This window comes from Mus pahari, chromosome 16 (genome assembly GCF_900095145.1).
Source record: "Mus pahari chromosome 16, PAHARI_EIJ_v1.1, whole genome shotgun sequence".
NCBI classification, from domain to species: Eukaryota; Metazoa; Chordata; class Mammalia; order Rodentia; family Muridae; genus Mus; species Mus pahari.
Window position 1 is genome coordinate 20,744,227 of NC_034605.1, and position 25,404 is coordinate 20,769,630.

At 37.0% G+C, this 25,404-nt stretch overlaps 1 protein-coding gene across 2 annotated transcripts in view; it reads right to left on the reverse strand.

Moving 5' to 3' along the window:
* Sugct (succinyl-CoA:glutarate-CoA transferase) overlaps positions 1-25,404 on the reverse strand; it is a 728,955-nt gene that overhangs the window by 340,305 nt on the left and 363,246 nt on the right. For both annotated transcript variants that reach the window (XM_021215549.1, XM_029547521.1), the window contains one exon: positions 14,985-15,087. In XM_021215549.1, the coding sequence (XP_021071208.1) occupies positions 14,985-15,087 (103 nt within the window). The remainder of the gene's footprint in view (positions 1-14,984; positions 15,088-25,404) is intronic.

Consider the following 25,404-nt stretch of genomic DNA (forward strand, 5'->3'; position numbering starts at 1 on the left):
TTGGGAAGAGAGGCCCCTTGGTCTTGCAAACTTTATATGCCCCAGTACAGGGGAACACCAGGGCCCAGAAGTGGGGGTAGTGGGTAGGGGGATCAGGGTGGGGGGAAGGTATAGGGGACTTTTGGGATAGCATTTGAAATGTAAATGAAGAAAAGATCTAATTAAAAAATTGAAAAAAAGAATGTTTTACATGGTTGAGAAAAATATATGAGCAATTTGTATCCTGCTTTTTAATCTTTATGAATAAAATATTTTTCATGTTATTCTTTAAAAATATATCTTAAAGGCACTGTATCATGTACAGCACTATATCATATTATTTAATCAATGTATCTATAGCTATACATTTATATTAAATTTACCTTACAGCTAGTATACCTGAAATGCATTTTACAGGATGGATTTTGATCCCTTTGAGATTAATTTTGTAGCAGTCCAGGAAGAGTCAGAGTGCAGACCACAGACCGTTTAAAGTACTTGATATGTATTCTTAAAACTGTTTCCATAAAGTGTGTACCAGAAAACGGTTCTCACTTGTCCTATCTATTCCTAGGTTTAAGTGTGATCTGTATCCATATGTAAGCATATAAACATACACAGGTGTGAAATATACACATTTTTTTTCAGTTTTGGAAAGAAAAAAGTAAACCTGGAATTTGATCATGAATCACTCACTGTTCTTCATTCTGAACACTTCATTCCAAATTATATTTGTATGTTTCTCACTTATGTGGATTTTCTGGATTATCTAACCATGTCTTTAGTCTTTTGTCTATTTTTTGAGGTTTTACTAATTTCTGTCATCTCTAAGGTCTTGCTGCTTCTGACCAACACCTTTCCAAGATCTTTGTTGCAAGAGCATTCTCCTGTTCTGTTACCTCCCCTCCTATCATTCCCACTAGTACAGTGCATGTCCTTACTTCTGTTTATTGAGTTTGTCAAATTATTTTTGTGCCACTTTTTAATCACTTTGTGTAGCCTTTCCTTTTCTCAAAATCTGTTTCTTATTAATAGTGTCAGCTTAAAATAATTTTACAATTATTCTAACTGTCCTTCAACTGATGGATGGTTAATGAAACTGTGGTGCCTATACATCATGGAATAAGGTCCAGCTGTCAAAAAAAGTAAAAACATGAACTAGGAAGGTAAACAGATAGAACTATGAAAGATCATATTGACTCAGACTCAGCAAGACAAACATCACATCTCCTTCAGCGGATGAGAAGCTCCCTTTCGAGTTATTGATTAGAAAAATCCAAGATATTCAAAACACTCATGATGTCTCAACAACATGTCTGCCTAAATAAGACCTGGACAGAGATGACAACAATCTGTGTACTAATGTGGAAGGATACAGGAAGGGGCAATTTCATGAAACCTTAAGTCTAGACAAAAGACTTGAGGCAATTAGGAATGCAGAGACTGCACGTAAGTCTCTCTGGGGAAGGGAACAGCTATTGGTTTACCAACACCAGGTGGCCAGCCCTGAAATCATACTCATATAGGCTTCAGATAGACTGATTTTTTTAAATTTATATATTTAATAATATATATTTTAGTATCATATATTATTACAGTACTTTTTAAAAGAGGCTATGAATCTGAGAAACAGCAAAGGGAAACATAGTAGAGGGTGAAGGGAGGAAAGGGAAGGAGACAATTACATAATTATATTTTAATTTCAAAATAGAAGAAAAGAAAAAGTAAAAAGTTTATTTCAATTTAAAGCAAATCCTAAGGCTTTTATTCCTTACTAGGCAAAAACTGTGACCAATAAATATACTGCTCATTTCTTTGAGTAAAATCAATCTCTCTTTGTCTCCTTGCTATTTTATTTCTATAGCCTAACAAATCTGTGAAATACATTTTTTATTTTTCTTCCCTTCATATTCCATCATTTATTCCTCCATTGCCTACTAGGGCCATGCTGTCTTAGTTATTGTGGTATCACTATACAAATATACATATATACAAATATACATATATACAAATATACATATAGACATATATGCACATATACATATGGACATATGTACATATAGACATACATGCCTTCATTAAGGTCAGTATTGCTACATTGAAATACCATGCTAAAAGCAAATATTTGGGAGGAAATGGTTTATTTGTATTACATTTGTAAATTGTAGTCCACACTGAAGAATTCAGCAGAAGAACTCAAAATGGGCAGGAACCTGGAGATGCGGGCTGATTCAGGGCCATGGAGGGGTAGTGCTTACTGACTTACTCATAGCGATTTGTTCAGCCTAACTTCTTAGAGAACCCAGGACAGACAGCCAAAGGATGGCATCACCCGGAATGGAATGGGCCCTCCCCCATAAATCACTAATTAAGAAAATGACCTACAGACTGCTCTATAGGCAAATCTTAATGAGGCATTGTCTTGAGGCTCCCTCCTCTCAGAGGGCTTTGGCTTGTGTCAAGCTGGCATAACATTATCCAGCACAATATACTAACACGTATCCTTCTAGTGGCTTGTATATTTTACATACAACTTTTAGACCTATATAATATTTGTTATTCCTCTTAATGTTATTACATTTGCTTGTTTGTTATAAATGTATACATGTGCAAATGCAAGCCCTGGCACATGTGAAAACATCAGCGAAAAACTCAAGGGAGTCAATTCTTTCGATCCATCTTATGGGTCACGGGGATTTAATTTTGTCATCAGATTTGATAACAAGTACCTTTTACCTAATGAACTATTTCACAGGCAAATGTTTGCTATTCTTGTCTATATATTTGTCCAGGTAGCCCAGAAAAAGAACTTCATAAGCAAGTTGAAAAACACCCACTGAGGCTTTCATTGCAATTATAGTAGAGCTATAACTAATCTAGGAATATCATCTCCTCCGCTATGAATGACCATGTCTTTACATTCTTTGCAAACTCTCTTGTGGCTTTTAAGCAACTGTTACAGCTTCCTAAACCAGTTTTCCAGTTTACTTTTCCTCTCCCTCAAAGCATCCAGCAGGAAGGAAGGCCCCAAATCTAACAGTGTATCAGAAGACTGAGTTGATCATTTATTATCTACTCATGTTGCAACAGAAGTCATTTAAACAAAAGCCTTTCCTTTTGAACTATAAAAGAGTTGAAGTTCACTTGAAAATAAAAACTCAAAAAGAAGTGAGGAAATACAGATACATTGTTATTAAATAGAACTTTCACATAAGGAAATGCTTAAGACTTAAACTTTTAATTAAGTTGGGATTTACTAATGAAAACTAAAATAATTACAATCTACAAACCATGCAAAACTGGGAATAATTCCTAGATAATTCTTCAAACATATAGATGGACGTCACCTAAATTACAGCCAGCCTCTTGTGGCTCCTAGACACCTAAAGTGAGAATGGCTTGTCATTCCTGCAAGGATAAAATGCACAATTGGATCCAAAGACTATGAATACTTAAATAGCTCATTGAAAATATTTCAGTGGTATTTATACTTATTAGTATGCTCTTCATTCTGGGTCTCAAAATATCCACAGAAAATACTAATTAATCTTTCCTTGTTTTCAGCATGCATGCACCAAAAACCAGACTGTCTCTGGATGGGAAGATAAAGATCTTCAAAATCTGATTGACATTGTATCCTCTTTATTTGATGTCCTCCACTGTTCCTTACTACAGCAAGCCACCCATTCCTATTTGCCTAGATGAATGATGAGTCTCTGTGATTTCCTGTGGGTCTAAAGCATGTTTTTTAGACTTGTTTAAGGGATCAGTCACATGACATCCAAGGCACTCCAGTGGGCTATCTATGCACAGATCAGTATGATGGGCCAAACAAGTTAATGTCTTGATAGAATGTATCCAAACTTCTTTGCTATGAAAATAATATTATTCTAACATTTTACTAAGGTTTTTTTCCAAATTTCTATTCAAAAAAATACAATTGGATGTTATTGTCTTACACTCAATACATTAAAAGAAAACAAATTCTAATTTTTGTTATTTGCCTAAATTTGAAATGCATCATTTCTTCAGAAGTTGGATATATTGTGCCTAAATACCATAAATACAATAAAATATAAAATACTTATAAATCATAAAATGAATAATATTTGAAAATTGTATTTTTCATATTATCCTTGTCTGTTAGGAACTATTTCCAAACAAACCGTTTTACTCAGAACTTCATCAACAGTTTTGTTATAAAAATTACAGTTTCTAGATAGAGGCCATGCATTTCCCTACAGTATTAGACAATGATATGAGCTTTGTATAACTCCCAGAAGCTCCAGCAACTCCATTAATTACATCATTCAAAGATAATGTGTGCATCAGTTTTAAGTGAGTGAGTGTGTGTGTGTGTGTGTGTGTGTGTGTGTGTGTACGCGCACATGCGTGCATGTGTGTGTCTGTTTGTCCATCCATCTTTCGGTCGGTCTGCAAAAGATAGTCATGGACTTTGCAGTTCTTCTGATGCTTACTATATGAATATCAAAGGCCTTTTTTCTCAGATGCTCAGAAAGGTTGCCAAATTGTGCTAAAACAAAATCACTTAGAGAATATAAGCTAGCCCCGAAATTAATAAAACCACTAGCTTCACAGGCTTTCACAAATAATGGGATGAAAACAACAGTTTTCAGCCATCAAGTATTTCAATACTTCACTTTGTTTCCATGATACATTTGTCCCATATGAAATAGTTACAAAAGGAGTTGTAATAGCCTTTTGGGACAAGAATAAGATTCCTGTAGGAAATGTTAAAACTAATTTTGATGGGATGCAAAGTTAGAGACGGCTGTTAAGAAATGGCGTGTCGCCATAGGGTGGGGTTTTGTTTTGGTTCCTGTTAGAGCTGCAGGTGTTTGGCTCCAGTTAAAATCAGGGCCAGCTGTGATATTTCAATAATTCTGATGTTTCCCTCACAATATTTCTCAGAAGTGATGCTTCCTGGTGATGTCTTACACCTGACATATTCAACTTGTGTGGTACAAATGGAAAATTATGGTAAATCATACCCATTTGTGACACCCTTTACCCTTCTTCCCCTCCATCAGGTGATAACATCAAGGACAAAGAAAAGCATGAAACATGGGTACTCTAATCATTCACAGTTGAGAATAAGAAGATGATATTCAAGAATGACCAGATACAGTCTTCTGGGAAGTCCTGGTGCAGCCTGGACTGCTCCTTGATGCTCAGTGTAGATAACAGTACTTTTAAATGCTCTCTGTGGTGGGATCCATACCTTGTGTTGAAGGAATTTGAATAGTTTCTATTAAAAGCTCATTTTCTTTTAAGTTTGTTTGAGTTGGAAACCCTCAAACCACAGTGTGTCTCATGCACATGTTCCCAAGAGCATATTCATAGGACCATTCTGAGGTCATCTAGTAAGCTGTTGAAGCGTCTTAAGAATTCCTTTAATGTACTGCACAATCTTGGTCTGATTAATAAAAAAGATATTTTAAGAAAGCACTTGGGAAAGAAGCTATTAAAATCTACATGTAGATAATCTATACTACACTTTATAAAGCACTGAGCTTCCCTCGGATAATTTGTCATTGGGGGAGGAAAACAATAAAACTATCACTTCAAGAGTTTTGTATCAAAACATCTTAGAACAATTGGTACATTCAGGCAAATCCTCTGCGGTATTTGTGATTAACAGCAGCTATTCACAGGGGCCACTTGAATCATTCAAAGATCAGATCATTTAAGCAGAGGATTAAAAGGTAGACAATCTTCTATCTTGCCAGTAAAAATCATATATGTTGCTTTCAGTTGAGATGAAAAGTCAAGTTTTCTTTTTAAAAAGAGAATAATGAAATCATTGGGTTAGAAATAGTTTTCTTTAAACCATAAAGTAAAATTTCATTTTCTACCAAGGATTTCCATCCACAGGTGGAAGGTAAGTGGCACACAAAACTCTCTTTTATTCTTTGAATTTCCAGTCTCCCTTTCCCACCTCCATAGTTGGACATACCCTTTTTCACCTCATCAGGGACTTCCTTCCTGTGCCTTGTTCCAGGCCTTGTGCATCGCCCAACATGATTTCTAATTGAGCAAGCAGCTGTGCTGGCACAGGACACATGGGGCATAGGGCCACAGAATCAGTGACCATTCCCACATCTGAAAGAAAGTGGCCAGTTTCTTGTACCTAGGGCCAAGAAACTCTGTAATTCATAAGAGGAAAAAAATAGGAGGATACTTCAAACAGAAATCATACTTCAAAAAATACTTTCTATGGAAAATTAAAATCCATAGAGGACTGCCAATCTGATGAGGCAGGGCTGAACAGTTTTGCCAAAGAGTTTGTGAACACATTTTTATAAAAAGGTAGGAGAGCATGCTTTAGTGAATTATCTTCATGGCTAGAATGGATGTGACTCTGTTCATAAGCATAGGTAAATCAGATGTATCTGTAACAATAAAATCTAAAGGGCACCATCTCAAATACTTTACAGGTGCTGTGGTAAGGCAACATGACCAACACAAGTTGTAGAATAGAGGGTTTATTTGTGGATTACAGTTTCAGAGAATGGGGAGCATGGCATCAAGGAGGCAGGCATAGCTCAGAGCAGTAGCTAAGAGCTTACATCTTGATCTATAAGCATGAGGCAGAGAGACCCAGCTGATAATTGAATGCGTGTGTTCAAATTCCAAAGCCCACTCTCAGCAACAGACCTGCTCCAATAAGGCCACAATCATAGTCCTTCCCCAACAGTTCCACCAACAGGGAACAAGCTTTCAAGCAAATGAACCTATAGGGGCCATTCTCATTCAAACCACCACAGGTACCATTATAATGAAAGCTGTGTTTGCATTGAGTTACTGTCTAACCTACCCTATCCTCATCTCTGCTAGCATCTCATCTAACGCTGCCAACAACGAGATAAAACTCTATTTTAATATTTGACATTAAGAAAAACATTTACTTTAGAATGTTAAAAAATGTAGCAGATCTGACACTTGCCCACTCTTTTATACTCAGTTCCTGAAGTCATCAAAATCAGTTCTACTAATCCTAAAAATGAGGTTGGTCAGTTCATTTTCAGAGGCATAGAGGAACCACTTTAAACTTTAGGAAACCTGTACTCCCCACAGTAAACTAAATTTTCATTTGATGATTCATGAATCTACAAATATTATAACATAACCTGCTATTTCATTCAATTTTAATTTGTTTTTCAGAAATACAAAGAAATAAATTTATACTAAATCCCTAGCATTTGATATCTGTTAAATACAATAAGACAACTGAATAAGTGAAAAACTCTTTTAAATGGTAATTTATATTTTTATTTCTTTAGCTTTTGAGATACACCAGCAGTACTGAAATTTGTATGTAGTCCAAGGAGGCTTTGAACTCATGACATTCTACCTCCAGGGCGCTAGGAATGAGCCAACAGGGTGGCTGACTAGATAATTTTACATGTCACATTAGTGGGTATTTTAAAGTATCTCATACATTTTTTATCTCTGATTTTTTCCCCACATTATATAAGATTTTCCAAATTCAAAATTTGGAGAGGACAAATACTTCAAGTAGAAGGGGAAGAAGGCAGTTCATCTCTTGGATCAAACAAACTAGAACATTTGAAAATTTAACAGTCATCTTTGATTATTTCTGCAATGTTTAGAGCATATTGCTTCCTAGTGTTTACAAAAGTCTAGAGAAGTTGCACATATATATTTCATAGTTAAATTTCAAAGAAAGATTTGATTGTGAATAAAGAAGACAATGTTTTTTTCCTTTAAAGTTCAATTATCAATTGCAATCAGAGTATAATTAAATATTTATGATGATAGAACTTCAATTAGACTCTACTTTTGGTGGGTAAGAGGGCCGTTTGTAAAGTCTTTGAAGGCAATATGAGAAGTTGATATGTGACAAATAATAATCTTCCCCATTGATAAATAGCATACTAACTAATAAATGCCATAGACTAAAAACAAAAAAATTGCATTCCACAACAATTACTTTGCAATGACAAACTATTATACGTCATTCATAAAAGTAACGAATTTTCACTTGTCATGATTAAATGAGATTTCAAGGTTCAATTAGTTATGAAAATATGAATGAATTTATATTCACTCATAAGATCATCACTTGAATAACTGTGTGATAGTTGGTAGAATGTTAAAAAATAAAATTAAAACCTAAAACTAGAAAATATTATAAAATTAATGTTGCAGAAATTTTCATCTGCTTTGGCAACTTTGTTTCTGGTAAGATATTCACTGAACAACAAAAATGTTGATGAATAAACACTCTAGGAAAATATACCCCAAGTTCATTTAAACTGGAAGTTGTACACCTCTCACAACAACACTATAAAGTGATAGTTGAAGACATAAAGTGAGAAAACCAGCATCGTGGTTCACAGGCAGGTGTGCACAAGGCCACCTCTCTCCAAGAGTCAGAAGGCATGAATCCCTGAATTTTGGGATCCCTTACTGATTACTCACACTAGACACACCATACCCACTTAATATCAAACCCATACTCCCCATTATTTTATTATTAAAATACCTTATTGTTTTGATATGAAAACCTTCCGACCTGCCCCTGCTGCAGGGGCAGACTCCTAGTTGGTCTGCTCCCATGAAGACTCCATATCCAATCCATCCTAGAGGACCCCCGATTCTCAGAGCAGTTGGTAAGAAACCACCTCCCCCGCCCCTCAGAGTCCCAGAGCTGTCCCTGGAAGCCTGGTAGACTCAGGACCCATCACGAACCAAAGCCCCCTCCCTCCTGAATACCACTCTCCTTCTGTCCCTTCCACCCCTTCTGCCTGGTCCTTGCTGCTGGGGCAGACTCCTAGTTGGACTGTTCCCGTAAAGACACCATATCACTATCCATCCTAGAGGACCCACTGCACTCAGAGCAGTTGAGGACCCTCTGAACTCAGAGCAGGTGAGGATCAGCTGCACTCAGGCCAGCTTGACTGCTGAAGACCCAACAGTCTGAAGGCCTTCCAGGAGATCTACTGCAGTCAGGGCAAGAGATCAAGCAGCTTCTCTGCCCCTGTAAAGAGGCCTCTGTTGGCAGGCCCCACAGGAAGTCTGATACAGCCATGGCCATGGACCTACCATAATACCTAAAGCACCCCAGGGAAAAAAAAAGGCAGACTCCAGACTGTTACCCAGATCAAGAAACACCAGGAATATCCAGATGGTGAAAGGCAAGTGCAAGACCATAAGCAACAGAAGCCAAAATACCTGGGAATCATCAAAACCCAATTCTCCCACCATAGCAAGCCCTGAATACACGAACACACCTGAAAATCAGGAATCTGTCCTGAATCCTATTTCACAAAGGTAGTAACTCACGGAAAGAAATAGAGGAAAACACAGGTAAGCAGGTGAAGGAACTGAATAAAGCAATCCAAGACCTAAAAGTAGAAGTAGAAACAATAAAGAAAACACAAACGGAGACAAATCTGGTAATGGAAAACCTAGAAGAAAGGTAAGGAATTAGAGATATAAGTATTACCAACAGAATACAAGAGATAGAAGGGAGAATCTCAGATGTAGAAGATACGGTAGAAGAGATTGAAACAACTGTTAAAGAAAGTTGAAAACATAAAAACTCCTAAACCAAAGCATGTAAAGAAATTCAGGACACAACGAAAAGACCAAATCTAAGAATAATTGGAATAGAGGAGAACAAAGATTCCCAGACTTGAAAATGTCTTTAACAAAATCATAGAAGAAGACTTCCCTAACCTAAAGAGATGGCCATAAAGGAAAAAGAAGCCTATAGAACACCAAATAAATGGGACCAGAAAAGAAAATCTTCTTGTCACATAATTATCAAAACACTAAATGCACAGAGCAGAGAAAGAATGTTAAAAGCTGCAAGGGAAAAAGGCCAAGTAACATACAAAGGTAGACCTATCAGAATCACACCAGACTTCTCGACAGAGACTATGAAAGCCAGAAGAGCCTGGTCAGATGTCATGCAGACTCTCAGAGAACACAAATGCCAGACTAGGCTACTATACCCAGAAAAACTCTCAATCAACATAGATGGTGAAACCAAAATATTCCAAGACAAAACCAAATTCAAACAGTACCTATCTACCAACTCAGCCCTAAACAGGATGCTGGAAGGAAAACTCCAATACAAGGAAGGTATCTGCACCAAAGAAAGGACAATATATTAAGCATCACAACAAAGCGAAAAGCAGAGAGCCACAAGCACATAAAGTCACCTACAAAAACAAACATATCAGGAACCAACAGTCATCTCTCTTTAATATCTCTCAATATTAATGGACTCAACTCACCTACACAAAGACATAAGCTAACAGACTGGATATACAAACAAGAGCCAGCATTTTGCTGCATACAAGAAACACGCCTCAACAACAAAGACAGCCACTATCTCAGAGTAAATGAATAGAAAAAAGTCTTCAAAGCAAATGGTCCCAGAAAACAAGCAGGAGTTGCCATCCTAATATCCAAAAAATAGACTTTCATCCAAAAGTTATCAAGCATGATGAAGAAAACCACTTCATATTCATCAAGGGGAAAATCAAGAGAAAGTCTCAATTCTGAACATCTATGTGCCAAAAGCAAGAGCACCCACATTCACAAAAGAAACTTTACTAAATCTCAAAGCACACATTGAACCACAAACAATAATAGTGGGAGATTTCAATACCCCACTCTTACCAATAGATAGGTCATTGAAACAAAAACTAAAAAGAGACAGTGAAACTAAGAAAGGTTATCAACCAAATGGATTTAACATATATCTACAGAACATTTTACCCTAAAACAAAAGAATATACCTTCTCAGTACCTCATGGTACCTTCTCCAAAATCAACCATATAGTTGGTCACAAAACAAACCTCAACCAATACAAACAGACTGAAATAATACCATGCATCCAATCAGATCGCCATGGCCTAAGGCTGATCATCAAAAAGAGCAAAAACTACAGAAAACCCACATACATGTGGAAACTGAACAACCCTTTACTCAATGATAACTTGGTCAGGGGAGAAATAAATACAGAAATTAAAGACTCCCTGGAATTTAATGAAAATGTTGACACATCATAGTCAAACTTATGGGACACAATGAAAGCAGTGCTAAGAGGAAAGTTCATAGCTCTAAGTGCCCTAGTAAAGAAACTGGAGAGAACTTACACTAACAAATTAACAGCACTCCTGAGAGCTCTAGAACAAAAAGACACAAACTCACCCAAGAGGAGCAGAAGGCAGGAAATAGTCAAACTCGGGGCCAAAACCAACCAAATAGAAATAATGACAATAATACAAAGAATCAGCAAAACCAAAAGCTGGTTCTTTGAGAGAAACAACTAGATAAATAAACTCCTAGCCAAACTAACTAAAGGGTGGAGAGTCAGTATCCAAATTAATAAAATCAGAAATGAAAAGGGAGAGATAAGAACAGAAACTGAGGAAATTAAAAAAAATCATCAGATCCTAATATAAAAGCCTATACTCAACTAAACTGGAAAATCTAGACAAAATGGATGGTTTTCTAGACAGATGCCACATACCAAAGTTAAATCAAAAGCAGATAAACTATCTTAATGGGCTGATATCGCACAAGGAAATCAAAGAAGTCATTAAAAACCTCTCAACCAAAAAAAGCCCAGGGCTAGATGGGTTTAGTGCAGGATTCTACCAGACCTTCCAGATACCAATTTTCCTCAAACTATTCCATAAAATAGAAAGAGAAGGAACACTACTTAACTCATTCTATGAAGTCACAATTACTCTGATACCTAAACCATACAAGGACCCAACCAAAAAGGAGAACTTCAGACAAGACTCGCTTATGAATATTGATGCAAAAATACTCAATAAAATTCTAGCAAACTGAATTCAAGAACATATCAAAACCATCATTCACCATGATCAAGTAGGCTTCATCCTAGTGATGCAAGGTTGGTTTAATATACAAAAATCTTAACATAATCCACTATATAAACAAACTCAAAGAAAAACAATCACATGATCATCTCCTTAGAGCAGGAAAAAGCATTTGGTGAAATACAATACCCCTTCATGTTAAAAGTATTAGAGGGATCAGGAATTCAAGGCCCATTCCTGAACATAATAAAAGCAATTTATTGCAAACCAACAGCCGATATCAAATTAAATGGAGACATACTTGAAGCAATCCACTGAAATTGGGGACAAGACAAGGCTACCCACCCTCCCTATATCTATTCAATATAGTACTCAAGGTGTTAACTAGAACAATAAGACAACAAAAAAAGATCATGGGAATACAAATTGGTAAAGAAGAAATAAAGGTATCACTATTTTCTGATGATATGATACTATACATAAGTGATCCCCAAAATTCTACCAGAGAATTTCTCCAGCTGATAAACAACTTCAGCAAAGTAGCTGGGTATAAAATTAATTCAAATAAATCAGTAGCCTTCCCTTATACAAATGATAAACAGGCTGAGAAAGAAATAAAGGAAACAACTCCTGTCATAATAGCTACAAATAATTTAAATACCTTGGGGTAACTCTAACCAAACAATTAAAGACCTGTATGACAATAACTTCAAAACTCTCAAGAAAGAAATTGAAGATCTCAGAAAAGGAGAGATCGCCCATGCTCATGGATTGGCAGAAGTAACATAGTAAAAATGGCCATCCTACCATAGACAATCTGTAGATTCAATGTAATCCTCATCAAAATCCTAACATAATTCTTCAAAGACATGGAAATAGCAATTTTCAAATTTATCTGGAAAGGCAAAAAACCCAGAACAGCTAAAACAATTCTTGAGAATAAAAGAATGGCTGGGGGGGGGGGGCAGCATCCCTGACCTCAAACTTTACTACAGAGCAATAGTGATAAAAACAAAACAAAACAAAACAAACAAACAAACAAAAAAACTCCATGGTATTGGTACAGAGACAGACATGTTGATTAGTGGAATAAAATTCAGGACCCATAAATAAAAGCACACATGGTCACTTGATCTTTGACAATGATGCCAAAAATATACAATGAAAAAAAGATAGTATCTTCAACAAATGGTGCTGGTGTAACTGACTGTCTGTATGTAAAAGAATGAAAATAGACCCATACTTGAACTGTACAAAGCTCAAGTAGATAAGGACCTCAACATAAAACCAGATACACTGAATCTAATAGAAGAGAAAGTGGGAAAGAGCCATGAACTCATTGGCACGGGGGGGAAATTTCCTCAACAGAACTCCAGTGGCTCATGCTCTAAGATCAAGAATTGATAAATGGGGTCTCATGAAACTAGAAAGCTTCTGTAAGGCAAAAACAAAACAAAACAAAACAAAACAAAAAACAACAAAAAATTACAATAATACAAATTGGCAACCTACAGATTGGGAAAATATCTTCACTAACCCCACATCCAAGAGAGGGCTAATATCCAAAATATATAAAGAACTCAAGAAGTTAGTCACACACACACACACACAAAAAAAAACCCTAACAATCCAATCAAAAAAATGGGGTATATAACTAAACTGAGAATTCACAACAGAGGAATCTCGAATGGCTGAGGAGCACCTAAAGAAATGTTCAAAGTCCTTAGTGATCAGAGTAATGCAAATCAAAATGACCCTGAGATTCCACCTTACACAAATGAGTAGCTAAGATCAAATGTTTAGGTGACAACATATGTTGGAGAGGATGTAGAGAAAGAGGAACACTACTCCATTGATTAGTGGGATTGCAAACTGGTACAACTACTCTGGAAATAAATCTGGAGTAGTCTCAGAAAATTGGAAATAGATCTACCTAAAGACCCAGCTACAACACTACCCAAAAGATGCCCCACCATGACACAGGACCACGTGTTCCACTATGTTCATAGTGGCCTCATTTGTGATAGTCAGAAGCTGGAAACAACCCAGATGTCCCACAAAAAAAGAACGGATACAGGAAATGTGGTTCATTTACACAATGGAATACTACTCAGCTATTAAGAATGAGGATATCTTGAGTTTTGCAGGTAAATGGATGGAACTAGCAAATATCATCCTGAGTGAGATAACTCAGACCCCAAAGGAAAAAAAAATTAATTAATACAAAAGGAAAGAAAACATAAAAATTCCTAAATTTATTTTCTTTACTCTAGTAATAACTGTGGTTTCTAAACTAAATGCATTCGCATTTGCTTTTAAGTGAACATTTATACTAAATAAAGGCACTGGTATTAAGGAGATTCATTTTGCAACATTTTTCTCCTTTAGAAAAGTATGTGTTATTCACAAGATTTCATTTAAATTTTAAAACTTCTACTATACATAGATAAATAACTCAAGAAATGATACCACATAATTTTGCAAGTGTTAGACGCTGTTAAGATATCTGAGTCTTAATAAAACCTTTACAGGAAAAAAATAAAGTTCCCTTATATTTTGAAGATTTACATGACTCTGAGATACAGTAAGTTGTTTCTATTTGTTATATTAAGCAAAGTAATGAAATAAAAATAGTCCAGAGAGCATCTAAATTTGAAGACTATTTTAGAAGAAAATTTTCAGGTGCCCCTTCTTGCTCAGCACACATTCTATCCAAGTTATTTTACTCTGTGTAAATAACATAATTAATCAAAAACATAAAGGCCTGAACTTTATAGAACCAAGTATGACTTAATATGCTTTAATATGATCAGAGAGGATAGCAACTGTGAAACATCATATTTATTTCTATCAGTGGTGATCTCTAAGTTCTGGCCCCTGGCTATATGTCTCTTTTTCAGGAAAAAAAAAAAAAGCACATTGCTCTGAACATTTTATGTATCTTAAGCATGCTTGATTTTACAGACTTGTAAGTATGACTGTAGACAGCTAGTTGGTTCTAAATTGTGATTATATGTTAGACACACAAACAATTTTAATCCAATAGTAAAATACTGCACCATGTGACATAGGCCTAAGATCAACGGTTATTGTTCCTTTATGTAAGACAATAAGGATTTTTTTTTAAAGCAGCTAGAAAATTCAAAAGCACCAACCTGGGCTTCTGAAAACACTTCCTTCAGACTGTTGATTGGGCCGTATGGGATCCCACTTCCTTCAAAGAGACAAAGCCACTTGGCAGTCACTTCTTCTGCAAACCTGGGTGCGGACAAACAGGATGTTTTACAATCTCAAGAAGGTGACACATGTTCTTCACTTCTGTGGCATCTTTCAAAGTTAACTAACGGTGATTAAAAATATGCTTCCTCAGTTTTCTTCACTGTGAGTGTTTAGAGAAAAGCAACCATAGAATGTGACTCTAGTAGTCCTGCTATGGTCAGAGCAGACACGCAAGCTAGCAGAGTGCTTCCTCCTAGCTCTAGCCTATGTATTCTCTGACATAGTATCCCTGGAAAGAAGACATTTGGGGAAAGTGAACCGAATTATAAGTGCTTTTTAGAGATCTGAGGCAACCTCCAATGATGGTGACTGAAGTTCTGTGGGCCCTTCTGCCTCTTCCTCCAATTTTGCTATTGATCTTTTGACAGAAAAGGTTGAGACCCTTGGAATGATGAAATAATTTGATTGTGACCCATGCTATCACTTATTCTGCCTTATCCCATTTTCAGTTAAAAATAGTTCTTTAGCATGGCCGAGATTGGCTACTTTAGTCAAAGGACAATGGAATAACGACTTTCTGAATTTGTCTATGAGGTTAACCCAGGACATTGCTAATCTTTCCTCCATACATATCAATGTTATATACCTGGATTCCTCCTTTGTAGGTAAAATTTGGATTGTTACTTCTGTCCTAATTAGGGGTTGGGTTGGTTTTAGGTTTCCTTCTCCTGTTCCAGTGCCTGTGGAACATATAGTGTAGACAACAAGTGTTTCATCAGAAGGTCATTAATATCATGATGGCCCTCAGAGATCAATTTCTGAATACAGACCAAGTGCAGCTGAATGTATGCCTTGTTCAGTTGAAGCATGAGACTCAATAATGTGTGGAAGGGTTCAGCCCTTAATGACTGGATAGTCAATGATGGGTAAGAGCCCACAAGGGTGGACCATCCTAAGGCAGGCACAGTCACCCTAATGCTGCCCTCTCCATAGATGGGATAAGGAAAACAGGTATAACCTGTGCCCCAATCTGGCTTGCTGTAAAACCTGGTTGTTGTTGTTGTTGTTGTTGTTGTTGTTGTTGTTGTGTATGTGTGTGTGTGTTTAAACAAAGAAGGGGGAACTAAGGAGGTTCTGCCCTGCCCTGCATAGCAGGAGTTGCCACATCAGCTATTTTTGCTATCACAGAATTGATGGAATTTTCCCGACTGAGTTGGGAGTTCTGCTTTGGGCCTGATAAGAGAGACCTGTGCTGAGAAATGCAAACCTATGCTATTGGCTGCCGGCATGAGGTGACTTATGTCATCAGTCATGTCTAGGGGTTGGGCTTATGGTTTTTGCCTTTATAAGTCTGCTGCGTTACAATAAGGTTGGGCCTTGATCAGAAAAAAAAAAAAAAAAAAAAAGACAGAGGGGAGTGAAAGTCCAACCAACAAGCTCATGTGGTACCTCATAAACACTGCAAATTTATTTGAGAATTAGTTTGTCTAAAATATTTAATTTTTGAATTGTGTCAAATCCAGGAAGTAGTATTCTGAAACAGACAGCACCATTTATGTTATAAAAAGGTTATCTTTTCCAGTCTAACACTACCTTGGAGTAGCCATAAAACCTGATGTAGTTACTAATAACTTTTCTTACAGTCTCCAACTGTCTATAGCCATCACAAATCAAACCATATTCTTTTCAGAGTTCTCACAAAGTGCTTCATGATGTTAACTTCTCTATCTGCAAGACCCATGATACTCATTGTTCTGTCTTTACTAATCTTTGGTTAGTTCTTTTTCTTGTATTATTTTGCTGATCCAAGTGTTTCTTTCTGTCACCTACTCAGATTTATTGCTTAGAGAAATGGTCTCCAAAGGCCTAGGTGTTGAAACTTTGGTTGTAGCCTGTAGGATTTATTGGGAGCAGTGAAGCATTAAAAGGGTATATCTACTGGGAGGGAGAATATTAGTACCCCAGCCCAGTCCTGCCTCTTTCTGGTTCCTAGCTTCCATGAACTGAACACCTTTCTGTACATCACAACCATAGTATATTGCCTTGCTGTTAGACTAAATGTGACATAACCAGTCAACCATGCACCAAAAGGTCTGAAATAATGAATTAAGGTACAAAAATCTTTCGGGTAATTTAACATGGACACACTAAGCTGGGCAACAAGTTCATTTTCATGAGTTTGATATCTCTTAGAGAAACAATAGACTTTCATTTTGAGACTTAATCTTTCTCATACCCATTTCCATTTCTAGTTCTTACAGGATTGCTCAACACAGAAGCACTGCCATCTTAGTAAGAATTTCCACTTGCCATCCCCTTGCTAAACTGCATCCATTTAAACCTGGTACTTCTTCCTTTTGCTCATTTGTTACAGTGTGTATAATTGTTCTGAGGAAGAACCCCTCCCATGATAACTTTTATTTGTACATTACCATTATATCACAGCCCTGGTCTTTGTGGCTTCACATTGGACTGTGGCAACATTTGATTTAAAACCTATTGCCTCAGGCCTGAAGAGATAGCTCTTGGGTTAAGATGTTTATTGCTCTTGCAGAGGACCCATGATGAATAATTCATAGCCTCCTGTAATTCCAGGTCCAGGAGATCCCACAGCCTGTTCCAGTCTTTACAGATGTCTGAACTCATGTATATAAAATCACATGTGCACACATGTATACACACACACACACACACACACATACACACAAATATATATAGGTAGATAGGTAGATAGATGATATAGATAGATATAGATGATATAGATATAGATATAGATATGGATAGATAGATAGATAGATAGATAGACAGACAGACAGATAGATAGATAGATTACATATATGTATGCATAATTAAAAGTAAAATAAAGCCTAAAGACTCATATTGCCTCCACTACTCTCTTAATCCAGTCAGGAGACTATAAACACATGAATGAACAAAGAAAATATGATAAATGAAAAATATCTCATATAAAACTCATATATATTTATATTTTTTCATAAAATTCATATGTATAACTTTTATTCTATTATAAAGATGAAATCATAGTATTTGCATGCAAATGGATGCTACTGAAGACCATCATACTAAGCAATATAAGCTAAATTGAAAAAGACAAATATTGCCTTTTTTGATCGCGCACACACACATACATACACACACAAAGTAAAAGGGAACTATAAAAAAAGGAATGTGTGTAGTGGGAACCAGAAGAAAGGAGAGGGTATAGAGGTAAATATGATCAAAGTACAAAATATACAAGAGTAAGATTTCTTAATAAAACCTATCACTACATATAATTAATATACATTAATAAATGTTATTTTAAAAGAAGAAAAACATACTATCTTTGCTGCCAATGAAGCTCTATTGGGTCTCCAATCTGTAGGGAACGGGGTTCTGGTTGCAGGTGAGCAAGGGTCAGCAAGAAAAATGACAAATGGACACAGACACAAGGGAGTCTGCTGTATCTGAATGTATTTCTCCACGCAAACACCAGGCTTTTAATACAGAAGAAAAACAAGAAGGCTAGGTGAATACATCCGTCAAGGTACACTGGTTCTTAGCACAAAACAAAGAAAATGTATACATAAAAAGATGGTGGGAGCCAGGGCTTGTTTACAACTGAGAATAGGAACAACCCTAGTTAAGATCAGCTAAACACAGAAGCCAGGTGAATGCTCTGATACAATGCTAGTCTATTGTTAAATCCACCACCAGGGGTCCTTTAGTAAATACCTGATTATGCTATTCCTCTGGGCCTAGTAAAAAAACCTGCACCAGGGGAATTCTGTTCTACTAATCCTTTCATGAATAATACTACAACCCACCTATTTCCTAGGCCATTGTGTATTCCTATGTTTGGGTGTGACTCAGCTATTGTCCTAAGTAATTACTATGTAGACTAGCCCTGAGCTTTCTATCTCTATTCAAGAAAATTGCAATGCCTGATTACTTTTACTGTCTCTACCAGAGGTAAATTTAAATGTTACTGAATAGGTAACATTCTTACTGAATTCCAAGCTCAGGGTTGACTCAAGGACTTTCTAAAACATTAGAACACTGGTGGAGGCTTAGCTATATGTCAAAATCAATCCTTAAAGGCACTTATAATAAAAAAATACTGAAAGAGAGCACACGGATCCATACATCAGACTAACTCAGAGACAGGGTTTGAGTATATGGGCTATGGGAATGCCAAGGTTCCAAGAGGCTAAGTTTCCCTGAAACTCTTTGCCTCGTGACTGCTTCCAGGTTTCTAAACCTGTAATGCAAGTCACTATTGGAGTGGATGTAGCTTATCTTAAATCTCTTTCCAATACATTAGTAAAATTAAATCAAATTTCCTTAACTATCTTCTTCCCAAGGCCTATAACATGCTCTCACAGAAAAGCAACACATTCCTGATTGGCTGCCATATCCTCAAAACTATTCTGGACACTTGCAGGTTCCCAGAGACTGAACCACTAACCAATGCCTATGCCTCCCCCTATACATGTACCAGATGTGCAGCTTGGTTTCATATGGGTCCCCCAACAACAGGGACAGGGGCTGTCCATGACTCTGTTTCCTGCATGTGGGTCCTGCTCCTCAAATGGGGCTGCCTTGTCTGGCCACGGTGGAAGAGGATATACCTAGTCCTGCAGTGACTTGATGTGTCAGGGTAAGTTGGTATGGGGTGGTCTTGCCCTTAGCAGAGGTCATGGGAGGGAGAAGGAGAGAGAGAAGGAAAGGGAGAGCAGGAAGGTGCTATGTGAGGAGATGAGTGGGAGGAGTAGTAGCTGTAATCAGGATGTAAAATGAATACATGAGTTATTAATGGAGAAAAAGGAATAACTGTTTGAGATACTCTGAAACTTTAAGTGACAATTTCAATGATAAAATACAGAGATGAAATAGAGAAGGCATGTATTCCATTTATAAGAATGGTTAATATATAAGAGAAGATAAACTCTTGTGGAATAGATAGATAGATGATAGATAGATAGATAGATAGATAGATAGATAGACAGACAGATAGTGGGCAAACAAACCCAGGATTTTTATATGCTAAGCAAGGATGGAGAGACAGAAGAACAGAAGGAAATGGAAGGAAGTAAAGAAACTAAGAAAGAAAGAGTAAGCGTTTGAACACTTATTCTACAACAACAACAAAAATTCTAGTCTAGATCCAAAAGCCATGCGTTAGCCACCACTTGTCCCCTGCTTGGGTCCTAACCGCACAGCTCAGTGAGTGACATGCTGCTGAGCTCTCAGAGGCTTGATAAGACAGCTGGAGACCAGCATCTCAGAGCTACATCCTCATTTGTGTACCTGGCACCAGACAAAATACTCTGCCTCTATGATTTCTAGTCCTCATAACATCATGAAGAGTATTATAGTTCTCACAGTTGAAGAAACTACAGTGTGGAGAGCTCAGATGGACCATGGTATGGATCACAAACCTAAACTCTAGCATGTAGCTCCACCCTTAAGCTATTGCCAATGAAACTACTGTACATCTTTAAGGTTTCAAAGGAAAATAGAGCCACTCTCTTCTGAAGGAATTGTCTGGACCTTGCCTTTCCTGTCTTCTTTCCACATGGCTGATTATGGACCCTGGAGCTGTGGAATGTCATGTCTCTGCAGCAACAATCCTAAACTGATTCATTTGCTTGCATTTTGAAGATTAAAACATGGGAGCTTTAATAGGATTCAAATTCAAGTTAGCATTCTAGAGCAGGGTTCATCTCAAAGCCATATCTGGAAGATAACAGCAATCACTGATCACTAACATTTACTGAGACAAGACTGATTTTAATCCTAACATCATCCAGGTCTGAGTTCCAGAGTTAACTGTTTATCCTCTATGCATTCCAAGTTGTCCATGTTTTAGGAAAAGTAAAATAGCTATAAATTACTTATGGTAGGACATGATAAGTAACCAACATTTGTTTGGCAGCAATTCCACTTATAATAAAAATACGCATAACAAATACTCCCATAATTGCAGATCTCTGTAGGAATGCTATTAGCCTAGTCTATTACTACCTATCTGTCAGGATTTTATGGTCACAAAACTTTAAGTTTCTGGGGCTTCTAAAAAAATATTTTTAACTTTATTTTTGTTGTTGTTATCATTTGTTTGTGCCTTTTCCTATAAAGCATCATTGTACTAAGGTCTCTAGAGATTTAGTGATGACTGGATTCAGGAATTACACTTGGTCCTCATTATGCTTGGATCTCCACCATAGGGAAGGATGAGGCAGAGAGTCAAGCTGAGCAGGAAACAATAAATCAGGCTTTTACCAGGCCAACAACTAAGACACTTAGAAACTATTTAAAGAGGTACCAACAAACACTGTTCATGGAGAGGCTAACGAGGTTAAAGGTTTCTCTTTCATCTCATCTTAAGAGTTGAGTGCAAGGACAAAGCCTTAGCTCTTAATGGTGATGAGAGTGTGCATGCTGACCTTATGTAGTCATAGCTGGATGAAGCCTGCACATCTTACCCAGAACTTTATAAGTGATCACAGTGTGTGGAGCCCACATTGGATCCATAGCTAGATGAGGCCCATGCGCCCCTATCCACAGAAATGTTGTCATCCCTTATTGCCTGACAGGATATTTAAGGGACTCAAAAAGAATCTTTCCATTTTTTCCAGAGCTTTCCTAATAAAGGGCAAAGTCTCTGTGAACTCCTAAGTGCATCGGCCCTGCTCTGCATGGAAAACTCTTTCCTTGAATCAGGTGTGCATTGTCTCTGCCTCTTAGACCCTTTCTGCCTTTACTTCTGCATAGATCCCTGAGCCTAAAAGGAAAAGATTTGATAAGGACACCCAGTTTAGTGCTGAGTTCTCCAAAATCTCTCATTCTCTGCACTCTGTCCCCTTGTGGGTCTCTGTGCTAATTGCTATCTGCAGCAAGAGGAAGCTTCTCTGATGCAGGCTGAGTGATAATGCTATTGGGAGTTAGATCTCTCTGTAAGATCTACACAAGATAAAGCCAGACAAACACTCCAGCATAAAGGAGAAGGGGTGGGCACAAATTCCCACCTCCTAGTCAAGAAACTATTTGCAGTTGATACTTGTTGGGAGAGAGAAAATCAGTTTTCTTCAATGGCCAATAAAAATCTTACTTCACACCTCTGCCCATTTTGTTTTGTTTTAATTGTAGTTTTAGTTTTGGAGTTGTTGTTGTTTCTGTTGTTTGAGAAAGAGAGAATGGACATGAAGTTTGGTAAATAGAGTTAGGGTCGTATCCAGGAGTATTTGTATGTGGGGAGAATATGATCAGAGCATACTCTGTGAAATGCCTTAAATATTTTGTAAAAAGAGTAGAATCTGTGACACAAATATAAAATTATGGACCCCTTGTATTTTTAATGTAGTAGTAGTCAGTGTACATGGAAGCATGAAGAAGTTCATTCTCTACTTTTAAGTGAGTTGCAAGGTTCACACTTAGATGGTTAGGTTTATGCTATTAAAACAGACCTTACACTGTCAAGCTTGCAGCACAGGTGATTTATGTGCTGAGCCATCTCACCAGCCCCATGTCACTCATATAGAACAGAAAATATTTTATCAGTATGTACTAAATTATCTGACAATGTGTTGGGAAAATGAACATGAGGCTATTAAAAGTTAATAAATGTCAAAAATGTTACATAGGAAAGGCATTCTTCCCCCTCTTCTTCATTCTGGTCTCCCTGGTCCTGCTACTGCTTGCTTTAGCACCCCCTCCTCTCAACATGTCTCATTTCCGTTGGCAGACCCCTGCCTGCTACCCCTGCCCACCAAAGACCCTATAGCAACTGAGTAGCCAAGACCCAGGTAGACTAACCTATGTTCTCCATTCTTCCTCCATTATAGTTCCCCTGTAAGGATATTACACCAGTATCTATGACAGATAATACTCTTATACTTCTCCCATCCTTTGAGACTCACAGCACCCCAGCTCTGCTTCCTACAAGGACATTGTAGCAACTATATGAGGTAGACCTAGCTGTGTTCTCATTCCTCTTCTGTCCAGTTGTCCATATGACATCTAACTTCCAGTTCATGACTGAATCCCACATCCTATACCTAGCTCCAATCAAGTAAAATTCCTGAGCCATTGTTTAACTGCACCCTGCCTCCAACATCCATACATAGCAATAGTTGCACACTGTCTGTACAATTCTGTCTGATCAGTCTTGCTGCACTTTACTTCAAGCTCTAGATTTGGCTCTTACCCTATAACTAGTAAACCTGTCATGCTTGATCAACCCTCCTGTCCCTCACCTACTCCTATTACATCAAATATCCAGGCCTACACTTGAGTGCACACCATATGCTGAGGTGTAGTTTAGTAAGTTTGCTGAACTCTAGCTCACATGCACCCTCTGATTGTCCAGACATATCTCTGGTTACACATCTATGTGAGGTCCAAGCCTTATAATTCCCTGGAACCACATTTGCCCTCAGCTTCCCAAGCTGAAGCCTTGCTCATAGTGACTGGATATGCTGTTCTATGCCAAGCCAGTCTAGAAACTCATAGGAGACACAACACCAACAAAAGAAGTCCACATGCCCAGGCCACATTTAAAAAAAAATACAATATGGAAGGCCAAGACAGTATACTTCCCACAAAGTCCACCACTCAATACAAATGTTCTCCAATGAGAATAACTTAGATCAATAGAACAAAAAAAAATTAGAAGAAAAAATAAAACACAATTTCATCAAGGAATTCAAGAGCTTTAAAGAAGACACAAATAGCCCAATATGCTTAAATGATGAACTTAAAGAAAATAAATGCCTGAGCAATGCTCCGAAAACCAAAGATCATAAGGTTGAATAAGATGACAATGTAGGATTGTAAAAATCAAATTCAGTACAGATAATATTGAATAAAACTCAAGCTGAAATTAAGATAAAAATGAAAACCTCAATATTGCAATTTTAAAACTCAGATGTGGAGGAGGCTTGCCAGGAGAATAACTTGAGCAGAAGATAAAATAGCAAGACTCAAAAATAAAATAGACAAAATCAATGATTATAAAAATTAGAAATAAACACAGGAAAAGAAAGTTTAGGAACTATGGGATATCATAAAAAGACCAATCTTCAAATTATAGGCACTGATGAAGAAGAAAGATCCCAGGTCAATGGCTTAAATCACATCATTAGCAGACTCATAGAAAACTTTCCCATTATAAGGCAAGGTACCCATACAGATACAAGAAGTACAGGAACACCAAACCAGAAAAGAATGCCCCTCATGTCATATTACAGTTAAAACAATAAATATAAAGAAAAAGAAAGGGCATTGAAAGCTGCAACAAAACACACACAACACACACAAACCAACATCAGAACAGCAGCTGTTGTGTCACTGGGAATTTAAAAGATTTAAGAGCATGAAGCAATGTTCTAATAGTTCTAAAAGAACACAGGTGCCAACTTAGTTTAGTGTACCCAGCAAAACCATCCTCCACATATGACAGAGAAGGAAAAACTGTGCATGGTACAAACAAGCTAAAAGAAATATGTACATGTAACCAAGCCCTGCTGAAGGACATTTCAGATTGAAGAGAGGAATAAGTATGGACATGCAACTGTAGAGAGAAAACAAGGTAATACAATTGCTGAAACACAAAATACAGATAGAAACACATGCAGCAAATAGAAAAAATAATAAAATGTAATCAACAAACATTTTCAATAATAATTTTAAATATTTATGTCCTTAGCAGTCAAAAAAAAAAAAAAAAAAGACATAGGCTAACTTAATGGATGAAGAAACAAAACCTACATTCTTGTTGTCCACAAGAATCTCAGCTTTAAAAATGCACAATCTTAAAGTGAAAAAAACAGAAAAAAGAGGACTTCAAACAAGTAAAAACTTAAAGCAAACATGCTGTCCGCTATCCCAATGTTCAAAAAATTAGACTTCAAACCAAAACTAATCAAACTGGATTAAAAAAAAAAACATTTCATTCTAATTAAGAGAATGATTACTCAAAAGGACACTACAATCTTAAGCATATACACATCAAATTTTGTGGTACTCTATTTCTTATAAAGGAAACTCCTGGATTTAAAGGCACAGATTAACACAAAATATATTAAGAGTAAGTGACTCTACTTTCTCCAATAGACAGGTAATCTGGACAAAAATAAAGAAAGAACCATAAAGATTAAATTATACCATAGATCAAAAGGACCTGACATATCTACAGAATAGTCCACCCAAATCTCACAAAGAAAAGAAAAGAAAAAGTACATTCTGCTAAGAAGCCCATGGAAGCCTCTCTAAAATAGACCAGATCCTAGAACACAGACACACACACACACACACACACACACACACACACACACACACACACACACACACACA